General features: G+C 37.7%; 2 protein-coding genes and 1 long non-coding RNA gene across 7 annotated transcripts in view; 1 reads left to right on the top strand and 2 right to left on the bottom strand.

Moving 5' to 3' along the window:
• znf407 (zinc finger protein 407) overlaps positions 1 to 5,666 on the bottom strand; it is a 100,899-nt gene extending 95,233 nt beyond the window's left edge. For all 3 annotated transcript variants that reach the window (XM_077720806.1, XM_077720808.1, XM_077720807.1), the window contains exons 1-3: positions 5,577 to 5,666; positions 3,280 to 3,938; positions 620 to 2,698 (exon numbers count right to left, since the gene is read on the bottom strand). In XM_077720806.1, coding sequence (XP_077576932.1) covers positions 620 to 2,698; positions 3,280 to 3,832 — 2,632 coding nt within the window. In that variant the 5' untranslated portion in view covers positions 3,833 to 3,938; positions 5,577 to 5,666. The remainder of the gene's footprint in view (positions 1 to 619; positions 2,699 to 3,279; positions 3,939 to 5,576) is intronic.
• Positions 4,865 to 21,673, top strand: part of LOC144199288 (uncharacterized) — an 85,150-nt gene continuing 68,341 nt past the window's right edge. For all 3 annotated transcript variants that reach the window (XR_013326880.1, XR_013326879.1, XR_013326881.1), the window contains exon 1: positions 4,865 to 4,997. This is a non-coding gene — a long non-coding RNA (uncharacterized LOC144199288). The remainder of the gene's footprint in view (positions 4,998 to 21,673) is intronic.
• On the bottom strand, positions 18,070 to 20,111 carry has2 (hyaluronan synthase 2). Its single transcript, XM_077720809.1, has 3 exons — positions 19,485 to 20,111; positions 19,099 to 19,200; positions 18,070 to 18,996 (listed from the first exon to the last, which is right to left on the bottom strand). Exons 1-3 carry the CDS (start codon positions 20,109 to 20,111, stop codon positions 18,070 to 18,072), a joined length of 1,656 nt encoding a protein of 551 aa, XP_077576935.1.

Genomic DNA, 21,673 nt, shown 5'->3' with positions numbered 1-21,673 from the left:
TATAATACTCATAGAAAACAAATTTCAAACTGCGTAATTGCCTTCAGCAGAATTCAGGGTTGTTCTCAGTGGAATCAATGTTTTTCACCGCATCTCTTTTGTGTATAACAGATATCTACGAGCACTGAACGGTTTCTTCACACAACACCGATAGCCAATGGCACCCTTTCTCAGGATAAAACTTCATTTCCCACAATCAATACGTCCGTGGGCTGAGCTGTTGTTATTCCTTCCTTAGCCTGTTAGCTCCAGCTATCGCTCATTCAAGACTACTTCTTGTTGGCAAGTGATCATGCGTTATCCTATTGAGAGGACATTTGTGCGCATCATTTTGAGAATATTTTGAAGGGAATACAACAGCAAACAGCCCATCGATAGCGAACGCGAGTGGAGGCTCGGCCAGAAGGTATAAAAATGTAAAACAAAATTAGAATTTAGTTTTGTGTAAAGTTACATTAAACGTATGTTTGAGTGTGTCTGTATATATTAATCCAAGTTAATTTAAATGTGTTTGTCCGGTTACGAGTGTCATGAAGTTTAATAGGGATTTGTTTACTTTCTTGCCAAAAACTTTGCTTGCATGAGGTAGACAGGAAAAGAAGGAAGAAGAGTAGCATACCAGTGTGGGTGCGAATGTGTGCCAGGAAAGCCATGGAGTTGCTGCTCTTGCACACCTTGCCACAATACTTGCACTCATTGCCTTGGTGCTCCTCCCGCTCACGATTGATCTGTTCCGTGTCCTCTATCACGTATTTGTTGACTTGTCTCAGCAGTTCATCGTGTTTCTCCTTGATGTGAATGAACAGCTCTTTCTCCGTTTCAAAGCGGTCAGTGCATTTTGTGCACTTAAAGCACGCCTCGCCATCCACAGTCTCTACGCTGTTCTGTTCATTACGGAGGTGAGATGCACTGGCCAGGTGTTGATGCAGGTTGCTTTCAGTATAGAATGACTTGCCACAAACCATACAATGGAAATGTTTATCCTTGGTTGGGTGCTTCATTGAGATGTGAACATTCAGGCCACTAAGCCCATCGGCCAGAAAGCCACAGTCATCGCAGCGAATTCTGGCGTTTTTTACTTTAGTTTGGATGACCTCATCCATGTTTCCGAATGTTTTGACATAATGGGGCAGACCCCCAGAGGTTACCGATGCTTCTTGTGTCAAGCCTTTAACAGCAGCCTCTCCTTCATGAGCAACACCCTCCAAGGATAACCGCTCCTGTTCAGATAGGGTCTTTACAAGCACAATGCACGAATCAAATGATCGGGCACTAGAGATGATTTTATTAACTGAGCTTTTTGTTGTGGTCTTCCCTTCCAAGCTGTTGTCATCATTTTCGCTGTTTTCTTTCTGTACTTTGTCCTGCCTTTCGAGCTCCTTTTTTGCTGAGGGCATGTTCTCAATTTGTGCTGTCTGCCCTGTACAGTTGGTCAAGTCTTGATGATCACCAGCGGAAGATCCTATGCTCTCTGGCTGTTTCTCGTTTTCTTTCCCAGCTAACACATTAGCAGCATCGTTGGAGACTGAATCTGTGACAGTACATGTATTTGTATCTTTTTGGCTTTCCTCTGACATTAGCTGGGGGTCATCTGTAGAGCTTAAAGCTCCAGATTCAAGCTCAACCATGGTACCACTATGATCAACAACCTCATTGAGTTCCGCTAGGGTAGACAATGATTTGTGGCTACTGTGTTCTTGGAGTTCCTGGAATTTTTGGCTTTTCTGTTTGTGCCTTTCGGCACTAGCATGGCGAGCCATTTCCCCACTTGAAACAGCATAGTATTTGCATGCCAAACAAACATATTCAAAGTCTCTGGTGTGCCTTCGTTTCACATGAAGCTCGAGGGAGGAGACTGAGTGAGCAGTAAAGTCGCAATCAGTGCAAGTAACAGAGGCCTGTGTGGACGACAGTGTTTGATCTTCTTTTTTGACGACTTGTGAGTCCTTCTGTATGTCTGTGGTTTCTAAAGCTCCTTTTCCCCCGTTCTTTTCTTGGGATTCTGTTTCTACAGGGCCAAGTTCATACTGTTGCACACGTTTCCTATGTTTATTTGTGATACAATGGCGATCAATGTCTCCTCTGGTCACACAACTATAGGGGCACAAAGTACATTTATAAACAGGCTCTTTTCTGTGTTTGCGACGGACGTGGACACCGAGGTTGGTGGCATTCGACACGACCAATCCGCAATATCCACATTTGGTTGAAGAAACTTGTTTAGGTCGCCCTTTTTTAGGTGTTGGGGGCCCGGATTCCAAATCTTCTGCATCTAATACAACTTCTTCTGTTTCGTCCTCCAGTGCTTCTTTAATTCCCTGTGCTACAGCAGCTGTGCCTTCTCCACCCTCATCTACTTTGGCTACCCTTTCAACATAGCCAGTGGAAGAATTAGAAGTACAATTTTCCTTGAGCAGTTGTTGTTTGTGAGTATCTGAACACAGGTGTTGGTCCATTCTTTCCGATGTGGCAGAAAGGAAATTACATAATTTACATCGGTACCAATCCAGGCCTGAGTGCTTAAGTCGAACATGATTCTCCAGCAAATAAATTGTAGAAACTTTGAAATCACAGTTTGCACACTTAAGTTTAGGTCTAATTTTTGTAAGTGATGGCTCGACTTGCACTGAGTTTATCTTGAAATCTATTTCAGCATTCTCATTCTCATTCTCTTCATCAGTGTCCTCTTCTGCATCAACTGAAAAAGATTTCAAAGACATTGTTACTTTAGGTCATTCACTTCCTCACTTCCAATTAATTACATTCAAAGCATAAAGTCTAATTGTTCAGATCGGGGTGTCAAACATACGGCCCGCGGGCCGGATCCGGCCCGACTGGTGGTTTGGTACGGCCCTGGGAAGAAAGCTGCATTGTATAAAAAAAAATATGAATTTTCTTTAAAATCTGTAGTTCTTGTATTATCCGCTAGGGAGTGCAGTGTTTTAGTATGTGCAGACAACATGAATTGACATTTATTTATGTTCTTATGTTATTCTCTTGTTCATAATATATTGTTCGTGATGTAAAAAGAAAATTCTGTTAATAAACATTTTGATAATGTACTCATTCTTTGCACTAATTGTTAGTATTAGTGACTAATACAAAGGAAAAATGTGGGCTTATTGTTAGTTCTTTGTAATTTTGCAATGAGTTTACTGGTCCGGCCCGCTTGATCTCAAATTGAGGTGTATTCGGCCCGCAGACCAATGGGAGTTTGACACCCCTGGTTAAGATGGTATATTATTTGTCAATGACAGAATGCATCTATGAAATACTCACCCAAGTGTGGGCTGTCTTTGCTGTGGTATCGTTGGATATGTACATCAAGAGGAGATTTGTCCCGGAACTCATGTCCACAATAGTTGCATGAATAGATAATCTTGGGTTTGGGGGTTCGTTTGCTCACTCTTCTCTCTTTATTAGAATTGATCTCCTCTTGGTTTTTCACCTTGCCCGAATGTGCAAAGTTAGAATCATTACCGGGAGAAGCAATTATTTGATTACATTGTCCAGGCCTTGTATTTGACTCTGCAAATGTTTCTGTTTCCATTCCAATCTCTGTTTGAGCTTCACCTGGACTATCATCAGACATGGTATGACTGTCCTCTGCAGGTTTTGCAGCTTTTTCTCCTCGCTTTTTATGTTTTCTTGCAGTATGAATCTTCAGCGATCTTGGGCATTTTGCTGAAAAATCACAAATTGAGCAACGAGTGTTGACATCTTTGCCAGGAGCATCTTCCTGCAGACATTGCGAGGTTCCCAGTTCCTCTTTTTGGGGCTTCATAGCTTCATCATCTGTCTCCAAATCCAATGGGTGTCGCCTTTTGGGCATTTTGTCTAGAAGACCTTGTTGTTCAATTTGATTCTGATCTTTATCTTCTCTTGCTTAATTTATATAAAACTGAAAACTTGAATTGAGTTGAAGGTGGATGAATCCCCTATAAAATGAAAAAGCATATAATTTGAATGTGACAACTTTAATTACGCTAACAAACAGTTGAGCAAAATACAAATTAAATCCAGGTAAACATACAGTTCATACTCTTTCCCTATGGAGTTTAATTGAGTGTCTGGTTCGAAAATGAAATTAGTTTTCCGCTAAAATTCTCTAAGTTTACATGTACTTGAGTGTATTTTATTTTAACTAATTTTACCTTTGTAAAATTATTTTTAGATAAAACTATTCTCACTCGAGTAAAAGTTTTGTCATCTATACCGACCTGTGGTTAGTACTACTACTACCGCCTAAAAATATTATAATACCACAAAGAAAACCTTGTCAATATAGTGTGTTTGTATGTTGAATTCTGAGGGGGAGAATAATTTATTAAGGGCGGCAGAAAATGTGAAATTGAAGCGGTGTGAATACTATATTACTATAATTCTACCAGAACAAACAAAAAATACAGCGTGCTAATGCCTCCCTCTAGTGAACAATTCTGGAATAAAAGTGTTGCGAGAAACCATCCTTCAAAATAGTAAATAATTTAAATAGTTATTTTGATTGTTTGCACCCCCTAAAACGATCAGAACATTACCGGCAAAACCTGACAACTCGAAGGTCATTTAAGACCCATTTTATAAGCACCAGCAAAGCAGTTAAACAAAACAAACAGACTACAAACACTCATTGAGTTACTTAACAATTATAATTATCATAAATCTAGGCTGTCGTTGACTAGTATGATGTTTGGTTCCACACAACCCACGTGACCTGGAATAAATCCTGGCCAATTATTTGTGAGTGTTTCGCCATAATTTAGATAAAGCAAATTAATTTAATTTTGAGGATGTGTAAAATTTAAAGGGAAAATTCATCTAAATCCACTCGGAAACCACGTGACACGGGTCGGTGTTTTTTTTTTTTTTTTTTTTTGTGAAGCCTTAATATTTTGGCGATTGTTAATTAAAACAAACGGAAGAAAGGGGAGTATTTCAAAGAGAAGAACGCTGACGCGTTAACAAATAAACCAATTGAAGCACAACTCCAGTCACTGGTAAGTTACTTTATGGAGCATGTTTTAATCGGAAGTTTCACTAAATTGCGTATCATTTTGGTTAAGTACACTATAACTTGAAAGAACCGCGAAGTTGGGTCAAGTTGCGCGATTATTAGTGCCACGGTAAATTACATGCATCGTATACATATAAATATATGCATGGTATAAATAAAGACCAGCATTTCCTCTAATACTCTTTTGTGTTTAAAGAAAAATGTCTCGTTTGGGATAACTGGCTTGTTGAGAGCACGTTTTTACAAACGTATAAGTCGTGCCTTGAAGCATATACCACTAGCATTATGCTACACATCGCTTTGGAAAAGCTAAACCAATAGATTTTTGACATTAACCGTACAGACCAATCACAGAGCAGTAACAGGCGGGGCTTGATCGCCGAAACCCACAAAACGACGGCAGCACAGAGGCCCAAAAAGGAAGCTAACGTCGACCGCCTGAAACAGTGAACTATTAGTTTTTATCAAGCGAATAAATTATACGTACAGAGAGATCAATGACAGTTCAATGTTTTACAGTAAAGATCCTACTCAAGAAACGTGATAAATTACATAAACTCACCTTTGATCATCCGTTTTCCACCACTGTCCGCGCTTTTTCTTGGTGGACACAAATGGCGTACCGTAGCACGAGTGTTACGTCACAATAAAGGCGGAACATGCACCTCCCAACAAATTTCATAAAAATCATATATGGTAAGCCCTAGATGCATGTGTACCATGTGACCTAAAATGACGAGGGTAATAGCTTTTCGGCCATTTTGTGTCAGTGCTCCTCAATAAACAAAACGTTACATATTAGTTAACGGAGTGCAATTTGAATTAGAAAGATGGGAAGGCCAATCGTTTGAAAATCTGTATGGATACCGCAATTTATTTTGTGGAGAATATCAATCACATTAGGGATCCTTAAAAAACAGGTGGAAAATTGGAGCTTTAAGATCACAATTTACTGACGCTTTCGACCCCGATTTTTTATCTAGCTCTCTGTATATGTGATATCTATGCGAGGCTTCAGAGGTTTGGGTCAATGTTGCATTCATATATCGTGGGATAAACAATAATCATAAAGTGAAGTGTCTTGATCGAAGCACTTTAATTATACACACAGAAAAACAATTGCCAATAAAAACTGAATTCTATAAATTACGATTATTAATCTGAAATGACGTTCAAAGACCATGTCCTTTTACTTTCATCCACCAGAGGGCAATATCTGCACATTTATTAACATAAAGAATGCTTTCTAGCGACCCTATGTGGGGAGTAGTTAGTGCGTTGGCCTCACAGCTCTGGGGTCCTGGGTTCAAATCCAGCTCGGTCCACCCGTATGGGGTTTGTATGTTCTCCCCAGACCTGCGTGGGTTTCCTCCTGGTATCACAGTTTTCTGTCAAATTCCAAATACACTGATAGGACACTCTAAAGTGTATATAAAATGCCTGTTTGGTTGAAGAGGGTTCTCCTTTTATTTAATCCTGTTTATACATAAAGGAATAAGCAGTTTCCAAATGCATCAACACACAGCCACATTTATAAGACAAACCACCAAGTATCTAACTGCAATTTGGTTGAGCATACACATTGCATTGGGTTCCGTGCTGGCTGGGAGTATCCAAGTTGAAACAATGTGTTGATAGACACAAGGGAGAAGCGCCTTACTTTTTGGGAATCAAACACAACAGCACACTACACAGCTGCAGGATCCAATTGTAAAAGGGTCATACTCTGTCTCAACCCAGCCCACCACCCCTCTCAATACTTTGTCACCATCATCGCTCCTATTTCATCTACCCTTATAAGCATTACCTCATAACACATTTGGGAGAGCCATAGGTATCACGTGGGGAATTTTGTACCGGCTTATTTGAGAGTGGAATGATGTAAAATCTAAATGTAACATTTTAGAGCAATAGGTGGGGCACGCCAAACGAAACGATTCCCTCTTCTACCCTTTGTATCTCCATTCTTTCAGCAGCAACATCAAAACAACATAAAAAGTTCTTTTTTTTTAACTGTAAAAAACAAGGTTTTCTCCGGGCACTCCGGTTTCCTCCCACATTCCAAAGACATGCATGGTAGGCTACTATATTGTGGACAAAAATGGGGACATTACCATTAATGAGTCAGTTTTCATTAGTTTTAAAACTAATAACCTTCCTTACATACGTATAACATGGAAAGGAGGACTATTTGAATGTTACTTCTCCTATTCATCAATTGAAATTATACTTTGATTTGAACATGTTGGAAATAATTGAGTCTTGATAATGGAGAGAAATGATTTTAGTGACCAGCTCAGATAGGAAGTACAACAACTTGTAGACCTACTACAGCTTCTTATGCAGGCCCTATTCAGTATTATGCTGCGGGTCTAATAAAATTTTTCCCACAGACCATAGTTTGGAAATCACTGATTTAGACTATTGTGTTAAAGTACCAGTTCTTTCTTTTAAACCTCAGATTTCTGTACACACTGTAAATCATGTTGTTGATACCATCATGGTCTGACGCTGTTTTGGTCCTCTTGGATCCTGGCTAATACTTAAAGTGGATGGAGTCAGGAAGAAAGATAACCCAAATTTCACATCTGCTCAACAGCTAGATCCTCGAAATCTTAACACGATTGAGTGTTCCAACAAAATAATACTTCAAAACGCACATCAGAAGTATTTTTCTTATGTGTATATATAATATCTTATAAGGCCTTCAACCCCTTTGATGTCAAAGGGGGGGGGGGGGGCACAGTTGGATTCAAATGCACAAGACAATGGCAAGAGTTGGATTGTGAGCACAAGTTTATTAGCCTGGCTTGTGTCCACAGGCCACCTATAAAGTACAACAAAAACAGCCGGTACCAAAAGATCATCAACAATCAGGGTAAAAAAAAAAAAACATAAGGCAAGGCTTTATGTAAAATCTGGCCCGCCGCATCATTTTGTGTGGTCCGAGACAGTAAATGATGCCGAGATCAAATTCAAATGAAGTTTATACATGTATATTTTATTCCCTGATTTTCCCCTTTTATAAATCAATAATTGAAATTTTGAATGCAACGTTTTTTCTTTAGTGTTTTTAGTTCAAAAAGCATTTTGTAAAATCTAAAAATAAATATATATAAATATTTCTGTTTTCCACTTTACTATTGAACAGAATTAAAGAAAATATTTTGTTTCCCTTTGAAATGAAAAACAAATGATTAAAAAAAGTTTTCCCTGCTGAGAAAAAAGCTCGAGTAAACATTATTTTAGATCTATAAAAAAAATAATATTTAAGGCTTTAGATCCAATTCTTTTAATCCGATTTTCTTTCAAATATTTAAATATGATATCTAAAATTGCCCGGCCCACTTGAAATGGAGTCGAGGTTAATGCGGCCTGTGAACCAACCCTTGGTTTATGTCAGGGGTAGGGAACCTACGGCTCGGGGGCCATATGAGGCTCTTTCCATGGGTGCTTATGGCTCTCCACTAACTTGTGAGGTAAAATATGGAAATCACTCATGAGAGAAACGAGTCCTAAATGCACCAATAGCAGCATCACTTTGACACTGTGACGTTGAGACTAGCTCCAGAACAACTTTAATCATAATTTAGTTTTTTATTACTCCTCTCATTAATAAGGATTGATTAGCAACAGCATAACAATGTTGTCAATAGAAATCAGAGACTTTTGTGATTAGAAAGTGGTGAAATGGCAAAAAATATATATATCGCACACTTTCAGAAATGTTTACTTTTAAATTTTGAGAATGGCTCTTTAGCAATACCATTGGAAAATAAGAATTGTTAATGGCTCTCTCTTTCAAAAAGGTTCCCGACCCCTGGTTTATGTGCTAAAGTTGCTTTTGACAGCTTCCTTGAAAAAGAGTGACTCACTGGCAAAAGACAATGAACAAGAGATTCGACTAAAAGAATTAGGCCTAATAACGTGCAGGTGTAGGAACTCAGGTGATTAGGGGAGACAAGACTGACAAGGTTCACACAGGGCAACATAGCAAACCTTCAAAATAAAACCGGATGTTAATCAACTATTGATGGTGATGCATAACACGGACTATGATTTACTATGCTCAAGATTTACTGAAAATCAAAAACTCACAAAATGTGTACCATACATTGCATTTTTTTCTATATCAATTGTACTAAATACATGTACTTATACATTGTATGACTGTACTTGTATATTGTAAGACTGTTCCAGCATCACTTGAAGATCCAAGTTAATATCGCTGCTATCATGACAAATAACAAGTGGTCATGTCTTTGTCAAGAGTAACTTAAACTAAATAAAGGGAGAAAAAAGTTGAAGGCTCTTAAAGCCAAGTTAGTTGTAGAGCCATCAAATGATGCTGCCGGTCTAAACATCCTCAAGGTTGTGGTTCATGAAAGTGGCTGTGTATAAAATCAGTCAAACAGCTGTGAGTTAAATCTCAGGGACTCTTCTGGCCCACCCAAAGAGACGATTGAAACAAATGTTGAATGGTGGACATCTGTTGCTTCCTTTTCACTATTTTTCCTCTTTTTGCTAGTTTAACTTGATTTTAGCACACTCAAACTTTATTTTTTTTCACACAGATATACTATTGCTCTTATTTATTATCTAATAGTCTCCCCCCTCTTGTACATACATTGATCTGAAGTTTAGAATGTATATAATTCTCTCCATCATAATTAGATTGAGAACCAGGATGGTTATATTGTTAAAGGGAGACAAAGTCAAGGTTGCGGAGACGTGTAGATTACCAAACAGAATCCACAAAAATCTAGATAACTACAACACACAGTAAATTATGGAGAAGAAAAGGGACAGTGTCTTATTTTTATCAGATCAAATGAAAGCTAATACGTATACATTTCTAATTGTTTATCCTAATAATTGAATAGTGCATGTCTAAAAGGCAACTAAATGTCAGTATATCTACACTATATCTAGTATTGTATAACTCCGTTTATTCCCAGGACAGAGGTAAATACTCGGAAAGAAAAAATATATAAAAATAAAAGAAAAATAGCACCACTTGAAACTTCAGGTTATTCGTGGTAAATTAGAAAATTCACGTTCATATGACCTAAGAAAAGATGATATACTGGTGCTAGATTACAGATTAAAATGCTTTTTGATTTGTGCTGTTTGGCTCTCAGCTGTGTCACCGTGAACGTGCTCTTAAGGACTTTCTTGTTCCATGTCTGAGCTATAATATCTAATAGAATGTGATTTTTACTGATTACCAGGCCAATGTGACCTTGCCGAGCATGGTTGTCCTTCGACATGCATGCCTGGAGCCCTTCACAATCAAGACAATTAGGAGGCATGGATGTAAAACATCGTCATGACCTGTACCCTGTTCATTGTGATTTTGCTTTAATTCTGTCTTAGCTATTTTCTGACTCATTTATGCCACTTATTGTTTGCCATAGTTTCTTACATTGATTTCAACATGTTGGCAGGTTTTAACCCCTAAACTAATGGAGAGGCATGACTAACTCCATCTAGTGTTGAGGTTGAGGAATGTAACAGAATACAGGTTCACCTCAAGCTTGTTATGCATCCCCATTGTATGATAATTTTTCACTCTTTTTAACTCTTCAGAGTGCTTTTGAAGAAGGCGGAAGCAACACGCCAAACCATGTCAGGGGACTAAACCTAAAAAAAAAAAACACCATTGTCTGTTATAAACGAACCAGTCAAAACAAGAAGACAAAATGAACTTAGTAGAACAATTCCAGACTTCCTATAACTGGTGCACAGCTCAACAATTGGTGTATCTTTAGATAAGAATCAGACTTTGTATATCGATTAAGGTTTTTGCAATTGATTAATTTTCCCGTCTTAACAAATTGGATTGGATAACTTTATTCATTCCATATTCGGGAAATTACATTGTGGCAGTAGCAAGAGGGTGATTATACAAAACAGCAAAGCAAAAAGCACAAAGTACAAAGCTAATCAAAGTAAATGGAATCATCAAATCATTAAAACATAAAAGCAGCAAAAACACAAAATGGGCAAGAGTGGACAGAGCAAGATATCCTCTAGTGATGTCATTTCTTTCACAATTTTAGTCTGCAGAAAACAGAGCGAGGTGTGTAAAAATGCATTTAAGTATTGCTTTTATCACGTTGGAGATTTTTCAGTTATGCATTGTATAGTAAATATGGTATTCGGTGTCACACACGCTGCGGGAACTGACATGTACAAACCTCTTCGAACCTCTGTAACATGTATGCGAGGACACACACTAGTTTGACATGCACTAGTCCTTGAGAAACAAGGAAATCCCCTTGTTGTTTGTGAACATCTGGAGCACAGAATCTCCAAATCCCTCGTTCCCCTGGCAACACTAAATCACCCAACCCAGACTTCAGTGTAGTGCGACTGTGTGCGCGCGGAGGTGTGGCTGTATGTGCGGGCTAAGTGTTTGCAACTGTGTGAACATTAATGAGGTGAATGAGTGTTGGGGTTGTGTGAGGTCATCTGACAGAGCTAATTTTAGGAAACCTAAACAAGTTAATCTTGTACAGTGATGGCATGAATGAAAATAATATATGTTGTGATGAGTATCTGTCAACTTTCTGTTGGCAGTGGCAGGACAAATGAAACATGTTTGACCCTGTGAAGATGGAATAAGTGCTTGTGGTCAATAATTTTGCTTGCTCCCAGAGGCTCTTAACCTCCCAGCGTGGGATATGTCATGTTGTTTTATTTTTCTTTACCACCAAAAGAAACAGAATAAGTTATTGCTCTTTCTTTTCCACAGCCATAAATTAAGTTTGCTCTGATTGTAGATTTTCATTTGCATTTCAATTACAAATGAAATGTCATGTTTTATCTCTCAATTGTCATTGCGCTGTCGACTTTCCCCCCAAAAAAGCCACCTGATGGTCAAGAGATATGCTTTTTTGCACCTTTCTCTCACCCATTTTTGAAATAATCGTTTAATTTTTGTGCACCTAATCAGAAAAAAACAAATGAGTTGTGTTTCTCATTTATTCAAAACCTGACCCTATTTAGTTGTAGTACCTGATTTTGTTTTGTGAAGCCGTGAAAAATCTACAGGGCGCTTACCAGCTTGTGAAATCAAGGAAGGAAAAAAAGCATCTGGTCAAAAAGCCACATTATCAGATAGACAGAAAGTTGGACCAAGACAAAAAGAAAGACAGACAGGATGGATGGACAGACAGAGGGATGAAGGGAGAGAGCCAGATAGGGAAGTACAATAGTCTTTTTTTGTCTTTTTTCAAAATGTGCCTGTAATTAAATGTTTCAAAATTATCTACTGCTCATAGCATCGTCTATGTTGATCAAATGCCCACTTCAAAACCAATGGCGTTTTTTCTCATTGAAAAAAAACAAAGAAGACTCTAACGATGCTACAAAATACTAATTCTGTATTGGTTATTATATGTCAAGCTCTTTTCATAGTGAAGCTTTTCCCCTTTTTAGTGTTTTCTCATGTTTTCTTTGTTTCATGTATTTTCCCCATGGGCTTCGGATTTTCAATCCCATAAACATTCACCGTCATTTTTTACAATCATCAAAGTATTAACGATACTCAATATTGATGTTTGTTTGATTTAAGAATGTCCTTCAAATTTACTCTATCTTATATATTGAAAATCTGAAGAACTGATTAAAGGATCTTAATTGTTACCCAGCTTTATTTTTTAAAAATCTGGTACAGCCTCTTCTGTTTGGAAAAAAAATTCAGTTCTGCCACAAGAATAAACAATCTTTATCCTCCAAGTCCTTAAACTCTCATGCCAGATGGTTTGTATCACAAAAGAGCTTGTTTCACAAGCTCATGTGGAAGTAGCGGATAGATTCACATTAAACTAATTATTTATACATTTATAAAACTGGAATAGCAGACGGTTGCATCCATAATTTTAAGATAAAAAGCTAGATGTTGCTTAAAACTTATCTTAAACTCATCTCATGGCATTCCCTTGCCTCCAATTGGAAGCTGTATGGTAAATTTCCTATGGAATAATGTTCTTCTGGACTTATGTCCTCCTCTGAGCCACTTTCAAGTTCATATTCCATCTCATCGAAAGATATAGAGTAGTCTTGACTACTGTTATCCATTGAGTCATATGGCCTCTGCTGGAATAGCAACCTCTGGGAAAGCAATTGGTTTCAACTATGCAGAAGAGAACCCTGTTATATGTATTTATTTTCAATTTTTTGAAAAAGTCTCAACAGTTATGAATCTGTGTGAGTCATGGTAAATTATTCTATAATACCATTTGACATGATTCCATCATTTATTGAAAACAGTGACTTCTATTGAAAAATACAAGAAGTTGTTTTTTTTAATTCATGTTTGTATGTAATTGAAAAACACATTTAAAAAGCATCGTAATGGCTTGTTAGTGTAAAATATATTAAACAAAAGCTACTCATTCATCACCAACTCTTTGAGGCAAAGGAAAACATATGGGAGTTTTTAAAACATTTACTTTGGTGAAAGGCTATCATTATGTTGTTAGGAGGGTCAGGCAATAGGAAAAGAAAGAAGAGAAAGGTAGCTCGGCTGTAGATGTTATTTTGAGAAGGGGGGTCGTCGCGGCAATCACCTTACATGACCTAAATGGAAGTAACTTTGACCTACTGTGAGAAAGCACTCAGGGATGTTGTATGGAATGCATCTCAGTGTTTAAAACACTTGACGTTGACATGTAAATTATAGGAGGGCAAGTCAGTGTTCCAGGTCGAATCATTTCAGAGCAAATTTCTTGTATTTGGAGAAATTGACAGCCTGGGTGGGTATATGCTCGTTGACTGGCAGAATAGGATGTATTTGGTCTTGGTGCTTTCCATACGGATATGATGGGAAACTCTAAAGTAGAAAGAATGCACGTAAAGTCTCTATTGGAAAATAATTAATTAATCAGTATTCAGATTAAATGAATATATTTCTTAAAAAGCCACCCGATGTTGCAGTGGTTCTTCTCCATAACATTGGTAAGGGCAGTCTGAGTTTGATTTCCACTTGCTGGCGATGTGATTGTGAGTGTGTGTTACGGAAAGTGCAGCGTTGAGTGTGGAACGGAGAATGACCCAAATGCAGGGAAGCAATCAAGGATGTGGAAGGAGTAAGGAGTGCTTTAACAAAAAAAACTTTAATAACTAAGGCAGGAGGTGTATCAAGAAAATAACAAGGACTTGGAATTAAATAACAAAACCAAACCTGACATGGAAGACATGGGGAAACGAGGAAGTTGTAACATGGCATGGCAACATAGAGTAATGCAGATAAAGCAGACGGTCCAACAAAGACTGACAAACACACAGGGTTTAAATAGACATACATGGGTTGATTACAAAATGCACACATCTGATCACACAAGGGAATGGAGGTCATGAGGGACATAATAGGCGAAACACATACCCTAATCACACGGACATCACACAAGGGGAATTTACACACATTCAGCCAAAACCCCAACTAAGCCTAACAGCATGAGTGGTTGTCTGTTTCATTGTGCCCTGCGATTGGCTGGCAACTGATATGGGGTGCACCCTGCCTGCTGCCTGGGGCTGGTTAGGAGAGTCACTCTTGGGATGTGAGAAAAGCCATACAAGCCAGGGGAGAAAATGCAAACCTCATACAGTGAGGACCCACCTTTGATTGGACCCTTGACCCCAGGACTGTGAGGCTGATGCGATAACCACTGGTCACTGGGCTGCCATTGCCAACATAGTTTTGCGTTATGAGTAATTCCTGTCATAGTGATTCATGACTATCCGTTAAAGACGAGGTTTCTGCTTTTGCGATGCAATAGTTTTTATAATAGTACACAAAGGGGAATAACCATATAACGTATATGTATATACACATATAAATATAATAAAAAATCACAAGTAGGACATTAAAAATCAAAATTTATTTGGCACAACACAAAAAGTGCTTAAAACAACTTGCCCATGTGTACCAGAGCATAAAAAAGAAGCTTTCATATTTTTTTGCAATAAAATCAAAACGTATATTTGTATGTAAAAATAACTTGAAAAAACTTGAAAATCTATATGGCTCTATAAGGAAGAACCATCACACTTAAACATTATTTGCATACTGAAATATCCGTGCAAATGCTTTTAAATAACTCATTTATTACATGTATATGCCTACACTCACTTTCTTGTCAGATCATTCAATGTATTACTGACTATAGGTTTTGCTCTTTATCATTTTTACAATGCAAATGAAAAGGACATGGGGGAGGGGGGTTCAACCCTGTTAAAAAATAATAATACTGGATTTTGGAACATTTTGAAATAATTCTGCATATTGTAAGGTGTGATTGAATGATCATGAATGATATTCTTGTTCTGCTGTATACCTTAACAATCTTAACACAATGTAAATACATTGAAACATGTAACATACTGTTATGATGGAATATAAATATGCACATTTTTATACAAAATCACAGGTTCAGCATCTCTTTTGAGTTAAATAACTTATCCCTAAAAAAATTGCATTTGTATTGCTGTAATTGCAGACAAAAAGCCCAGCTCATAATTTCACATTGTTTGGTTAGATACACAAGTCAATGTCAGAACAGTTGAAAGCACAAAATACATATTCTTGTACACAAACATGATGCTAAATTTAAAAAAAAAGTGAATATACATTACCAGTCAATTGTCTTTTTCTATCGCACCAGAATGTGTGACTATACTTTTGACTGATAGTGCATGCGTATATAAAATGAACAGAGATTTAGGAAACAAAAAGGAAATATACAGCAAAATAACGACAAGGCAGTGTAATCCAGCTTCAAACTGCACAAAAAAGGACATCTAGATATTTAAAAAACAGATCATAAATTATATGAGCCCTTTAGAATGGATTTTTCTTTGGATGGCATCCTGCATGGAAAACCACTGAGGTATTTTATCTTGATTATACCATGCATTACAAAGGCCGATGAGAAAGACATTCTGTAAAAGTGCATAAGAGTTAAACTCAAACTTCTGGAGTTGCGAAAGCAAACATTTAATTCCGGAATTCTCTTTCTCTTCATTCAAGTGCCCGTATTCACTTTAATATTGGTAGTTATTATCATTAGGTACTTTAGTCACTGTAGTCACATTTAGTTGATCAAACACTCCACCCTACCCACCACGCACCCCCTCACACACTTCACATCACAATTGAAACATTTCAGACTTCATCCTTCATGAGCTGAAGTGGAAAGTAAAGGTTCACATGGTGAAAAAGAATTAGCAAGAGCATGAAGAAATGCACGATTCACAACATCAATTGACCCAAACACATTGATTAAGTCTTCCTGGTGGTTTTCACTATGCTTGGAAGTGAGCATAGATTAAACACTATTGTGTCAAATCCAATGTCAACATTAAATCATATTTAACAAAGTTTTTTTCTCAAAATAGATATAATTATCACAGCAGCAATGATACAGTCTTTTTAATGGTCACATTTTCACCTTATTTGGTAGAAATTATATCTACAAATCAGTGATCAGTTTGAGATTCTTCATGCTGTAAACGTACAGGTACAATACTGAATTCAAGTCATATGGGAGTCTCAAGAACACTTCATATGTGGGTAGAAAAGAAACAATGGATCACAGTATTATATAGAGTCCTGCTTTCTAGCAAATTTCACTCTCAACCAGGGGTGAAGGTAACCTTGGCAGGACCATGACAGGTGGTTTATGTGCTCCATGGTAAAATGACATCCTGAGTTTTTGTGTGACAAGAGTGACTTTAAACCCAATGCATTGACTTTGTACAAAATAAAAGACAAGAGGAAGAAGGTTAATGTAGCATGACCAAAGCTACTAGAACAGGCACAAATATCTCTTCAAGGCACTTCTACCACAATAATCAGTTGAATAACATTGTACATTATACAATGTACTCAGCAACAGAATTCCCTAAAAACGAATGGTATTACCTGATATTTTCAATTGTGTTCTTCTCCTGGATAGCAAAAATTACATCAAATATAATGTATTATTTAAAAATCTTATATGGATTTTGAGAGAACATATATTTTGATTTTATGTAGCAGCCATTCTGCAAAGTAAACACAAGCAAAACTTGCAATGAATAAATGTTCTCTAGCATAGTACTTTTTTTAAAGAATTTTGATGTTTGATACGTCATTTTCTGGATTCAAAATACTTTATAACTCAAGTGCCATCTATTTTTTTTAAAGAATCATTTGTTCCATTGAAGCATTTATTTGAGACTCCTCATTTTACAGGATCGTCCACATGACTTGAAAACAAACCAAAGAAAGCAGCATTCCATTTTGTAGTCTTGTTAGTTAGTTTGTTTGTCTGTTTGTTTTAAAGCCCTATGTAGTTTTGCAATGTTTTTCAATAAAATCCTGTCAATGTAGCCCCTGGCAGAAAATAATGACAAGAACATTTCAAACACTAAGCAGTGTACATTTTGACAATAACTGCACACACTGAAGAGCAATCAATATAAATTCAACGCTAAACCCAGGTTTAATGGTTTGGCCGCTGATAGAAAACCATCCTGACAGATATTGATTGGTTTGTCTCCTTTCACTTTGTTTTAGTTAAGGCAAATAAATATTTGCATAGTTATGCTCTGGAATTCCTATTTCTAAAAACTTAAACAAGTATAACAGCCTCATTGGGTCAGATATGTCAAAGTAATAGTGATGCCCAATACTGATGACAAGTGTAAGAGGTAGGTATTCATACAAAACCTCAAACACTTCCTGCCAACTTCCTCATGTTGGCTAATAGTGTGACAATAGAAATTGATAAAAGTTATTTAAAAAATTCATATAAAAAATTAAATAAATAGGTAAACTAAGAGATGGTACTATCCCAAGATAATGAATGGCATTTAACTCCTGAAGACAAAGCAGCGAGTCATTTTGTATTCTTTTCATTCAAGTTTGAAGATTTTGGTTTTGTTTTTTCCTATCAGATTATCTCAACACAAAATCCAGAGATACTCATCAGATCATCTCTGAGATGAGTGCCGTTAGGAAAATTATACAAGTCATGTCAGTGGTATATAAAGAATATTGCAGTAAGTCAAACGTCCAGCACCATGTCATAGTGTTCCTTTTTTCTCTTACCACATTTGTTTATGAGGACTGCATACAAAGTTAATAATATCACCCAATAACTTGCATAGACAATCGCCCCAATGATCAGAATGAGCATTTCTGAGTCTGGAAAGGGTTTCTTAGTCTGCACGATTGTAGTGTAGATGATCCCAATGAATAGGATAGTAAACCAAACTGAAATTGGAATTAGCCCAATGAAATTCACCACTATTGTTTTCCTTCCAGAGGTTCCCCATCCAGATTTGTTAATTGTTGCTATTGCAAACATTTTGGCTGGCAACAGGCTTGACATGTACAGTACAGAATAAAAGGACATAAAGACCATGACAATGTTGCCTCTCAAGCAGCTGGCAAATGATGACTTGATTAGTGCAACTGCCTGCACAATCAGAAGAAACAACAAAATGTTCCAAAGCCGTCCTTGGTAGAAGAGTTGGATCGCAGTGGCGATAAGAAAAAATGGGAAGAACCCAGTAATTACGGCCTCATAGGTCATCCATAGATGATGTTTGTGGAACCACATTGAGTTGTAGAGCCATTCTCGGAAATATGACTTACTCCATCTAGTTTGCTGATTGAGCCAGCGCAGGTATGTGATTGGGGTCTCTGTCAGGCATTTGGAGCGTGCAGTGTACTTGGTTGCATACCCAAGACTCAGAACTCTATTCGTAAGATGGCGGTCATCCCCAAAACTGCAATGGGATCCCATAAAAGTCTGATTGTACCAGTCCTCAAGGAATTCATGCAATAGTGAGTTTCGGTACATTCCCAAAGGTCCACTGATACACTGCACACAGCCAAAGTAAGACTGGCAAGCCCGCTCAATGTTGAAGGCCATCCAGTAGCGGACGCTACTCAGAAAGGAGATCCACGACTCATATTTGTTTAGAATCTGGAAAGAAATGTATAAGGAGATGGAAAAAAAATAAAGCCCATGAGGTTGTTACCAAAAAATATCACTTGTAGATAGGGATAATGGTTTTAGTTACCTTACCTGCACATCACCTCCAACACCACCCACCATAGAGTCCTCTTCAAGAACCTTTACCATCTCCACAGATGAAGCTGGATCCAGCATGGTGTCAGAATCACAGACCTAGGTTAAAAAATACGGCAGTGTGTGAATCCTGCTAAGGCCTTTAACAACCTGACAGAATTAGATCTAGCTTCATGATTAGAGCAGTAACTGTCATTTATTCATTTTCTGGACCGCTTATTCTCACAAGGGCCTCATTTTCTTCAATATTTCCTTCAATATCTTATCCTCACTGGCCTTTTTTACTTCTATTAGATCATGGACATCGAAAAATAACAAAATACTATATGTCAGTGTCAATTGTCTATCATTTACACATCATAGTAATTGTTTTACATTCTTACCTGGACATAATCAACACTTCTTCCAAGTGCTTTGAAGGCAGTGTACATGACTTCTCTCTTGCCTCCCCATTTTTGCATGATACACACACACTTGTTGTTTAGGACCATTCCCGACACTTGCTGAATGCCCTCAGCATAGCTCTCATCTGTCTCTTCCTGGCCTCTATTGTGAAAGTTACTCCTCCACACATAGGTGGCAACCATGTCCCTTCCCATGATTTCTTTGAAAATTTCCATCATGTACAAGTCATCATCTGAGTTGCCATCCACGACCAAGATGACTTTGATTCCAGGGTATGTCAGCCTCTTTACTGACACTAGGCATTTCCTCAGGTAGATTGGGTCCTCTTGATAAGCTGCAATGCATAGCGCTAGAGATTTATTCAGTTTGATCGGTGTCTCTAAAGAACGTTTCATATTTCTGTGTTCTAGTAGTGCAAAGAGACTTTGGATAATGAGATGGATAACCAATATAGCTCCATAGAGTCCAAAGGACAGATGATTGTGGGCTGTAGTGAAGAACTGGTAGCCCATGATGTAAGCTGTGGAGATGCCCACCAGGAGTGAAACACCAAACATTGTCGTCCCAAATATCCGCAGATAGGTGAGGACTCGTTTGCAGCCCATCTGGTTGGGGAGGAAAATGGAAAATAATTAATGATATTGGTAGCACATCTTTTTCAACAATAAGAGTTCATGAGTGTAAGTTGAGGCACATATTTTGTTACTCTCAACTTTATGCTTATACATCAGTCAAGACAGTCAGTTTATTGGGAGATTTGTGAAGTAACCAATAAATGCCAGCTTTTTATAAACGTAACATTTTTGAACTTGACAAGCATTTGACAAAAACATGACAACAGATAAGAGGAAAAGTGTAGATGTAATTTTTTATCGTTTTAAATGTATTCATTCACCTTCACTACCACCTATCCTAGCTGACTTCAGGTAGCAGGCGGGGTAAATCCTGACACTGAATTGGGGGCAAAACTCATACCTAGGGGCCATTTAGAGTGATCAACCAGCCTACCATTCATGTTTTTTGAATATGGGAGGAAACCGGAGTTATCCAGAGAAAACCCACACAAGTCCGGGGAGAACATGCAAACCGGCCTGGAATCGAACCCTAGACTACACAAGTGTAAGGACAACCTGATAACAACTCATTTTCCATTTTAGTCCTATTCAGAAATCTTTTGTCAGTCTCTCTTGTCGCTTCCTATTTTTCGTACAAATGGAAAAAATAAATACATTTAAAAAAATGACAGAAAAATAATTCAGCTCTGTTTGGATAGCAAACCAATTTCATGTTGTGTAGTGACAACTTTTAAAAAAGTCTTCATTCAGTTGACCCTAGTATAAATGACAGATTTCTACGAGATTTCTCCATTCGCAGGCATCTTTCCAGCAGTCATTATGTTGCTACCTCCATCTGTTTGGCAGATAAGCAGGGACCAACTCAGCGTGGCTCAGTGCAGAGCGGACCACCCTGTGATGTCATCTGTTTATAGCTCCGTGGGAAGAAAAAGACAAGCACTTTTGAGTTTTCTAGTGCTGAGTATTTTGCTCAGTCTTTTCACTCACTTTACTTGCAAAGAAAGTATTATAATGAATTCTACTAAGTAACACGATATAAAAATAAAGTCACTATATTCTAACTTGTAAAATGTAGGGTTCTTCTATTAAAGCCTCAGGATTAAATAATTGGGGAGGAAGGGCAAATCATAGCAACAGAAAAGCTCCAGGTTACCGAAAAAAAAAAAAATAACTAGAAAGAAACAATACAGAAAAGAAAGGAGAAAAGAAGGAATTCTGAAAAAGCAGACAGAACAAACTGGGGATTCATGAAAGCTCTTGCCCCTATAATAATGCCTTATTCTTTTATTATTATAGAGCCATGTAGCAAACCTCCTCTGGCACGTGCCGAGGCTATGAATGTCACACACTCTTTTACAAGAGCCCTTAGACACACTCCATTCACGCACACTGCAGACAAATGCCCACATAAAAGCTCATTAGACGAGAGCAAATTGAATGTTTATGTAAATACACACATCAACCAGACCTTTTTAGCTTGAGTGTGTGTTAGCTTCTGTTGTACAATGTTTTACAAGACAAAAGAGCAATCTAAACCCCTTCACTCTCTGTTTTTGGATCCGTTTTTAAGGAACCCAATCTTCTGAATTGGG

This window comes from Stigmatopora nigra, chromosome 7, assembly GCF_051989575.1.
Source record: "Stigmatopora nigra isolate UIUO_SnigA chromosome 7, RoL_Snig_1.1, whole genome shotgun sequence".
NCBI classification, from domain to species: Eukaryota; Metazoa; Chordata; class Actinopteri; order Syngnathiformes; family Syngnathidae; genus Stigmatopora; species Stigmatopora nigra.
The sequence above is the reverse complement of the archived record's forward strand: the minus strand, read 5'-3'. Positions and strand labels throughout refer to the sequence as shown.

Excerpts from the sequence above, each read along its gene's own strand:
- has2 (XM_077720809.1), bottom strand. The coding sequence starts at position 20,111 with ATGGGCTGCAAACGAGTCCTCACCTATCTGCGGATATTTGGGACGACA. Across the intron at positions 19,201-19,484 it reads GAAGTGTTGATTATGTCCAG|GTCTGTGATTCTGACACCAT; the intron begins GTAAGAATGTAA and ends TTTTTAACCTAG. Across the intron at positions 18,997-19,098 it reads GTGTTGGAGGTGATGTGCAG|ATTCTAAACAAATATGAGTC; the intron begins GTAAGGTAACTA and ends ATTTCTTTCCAG.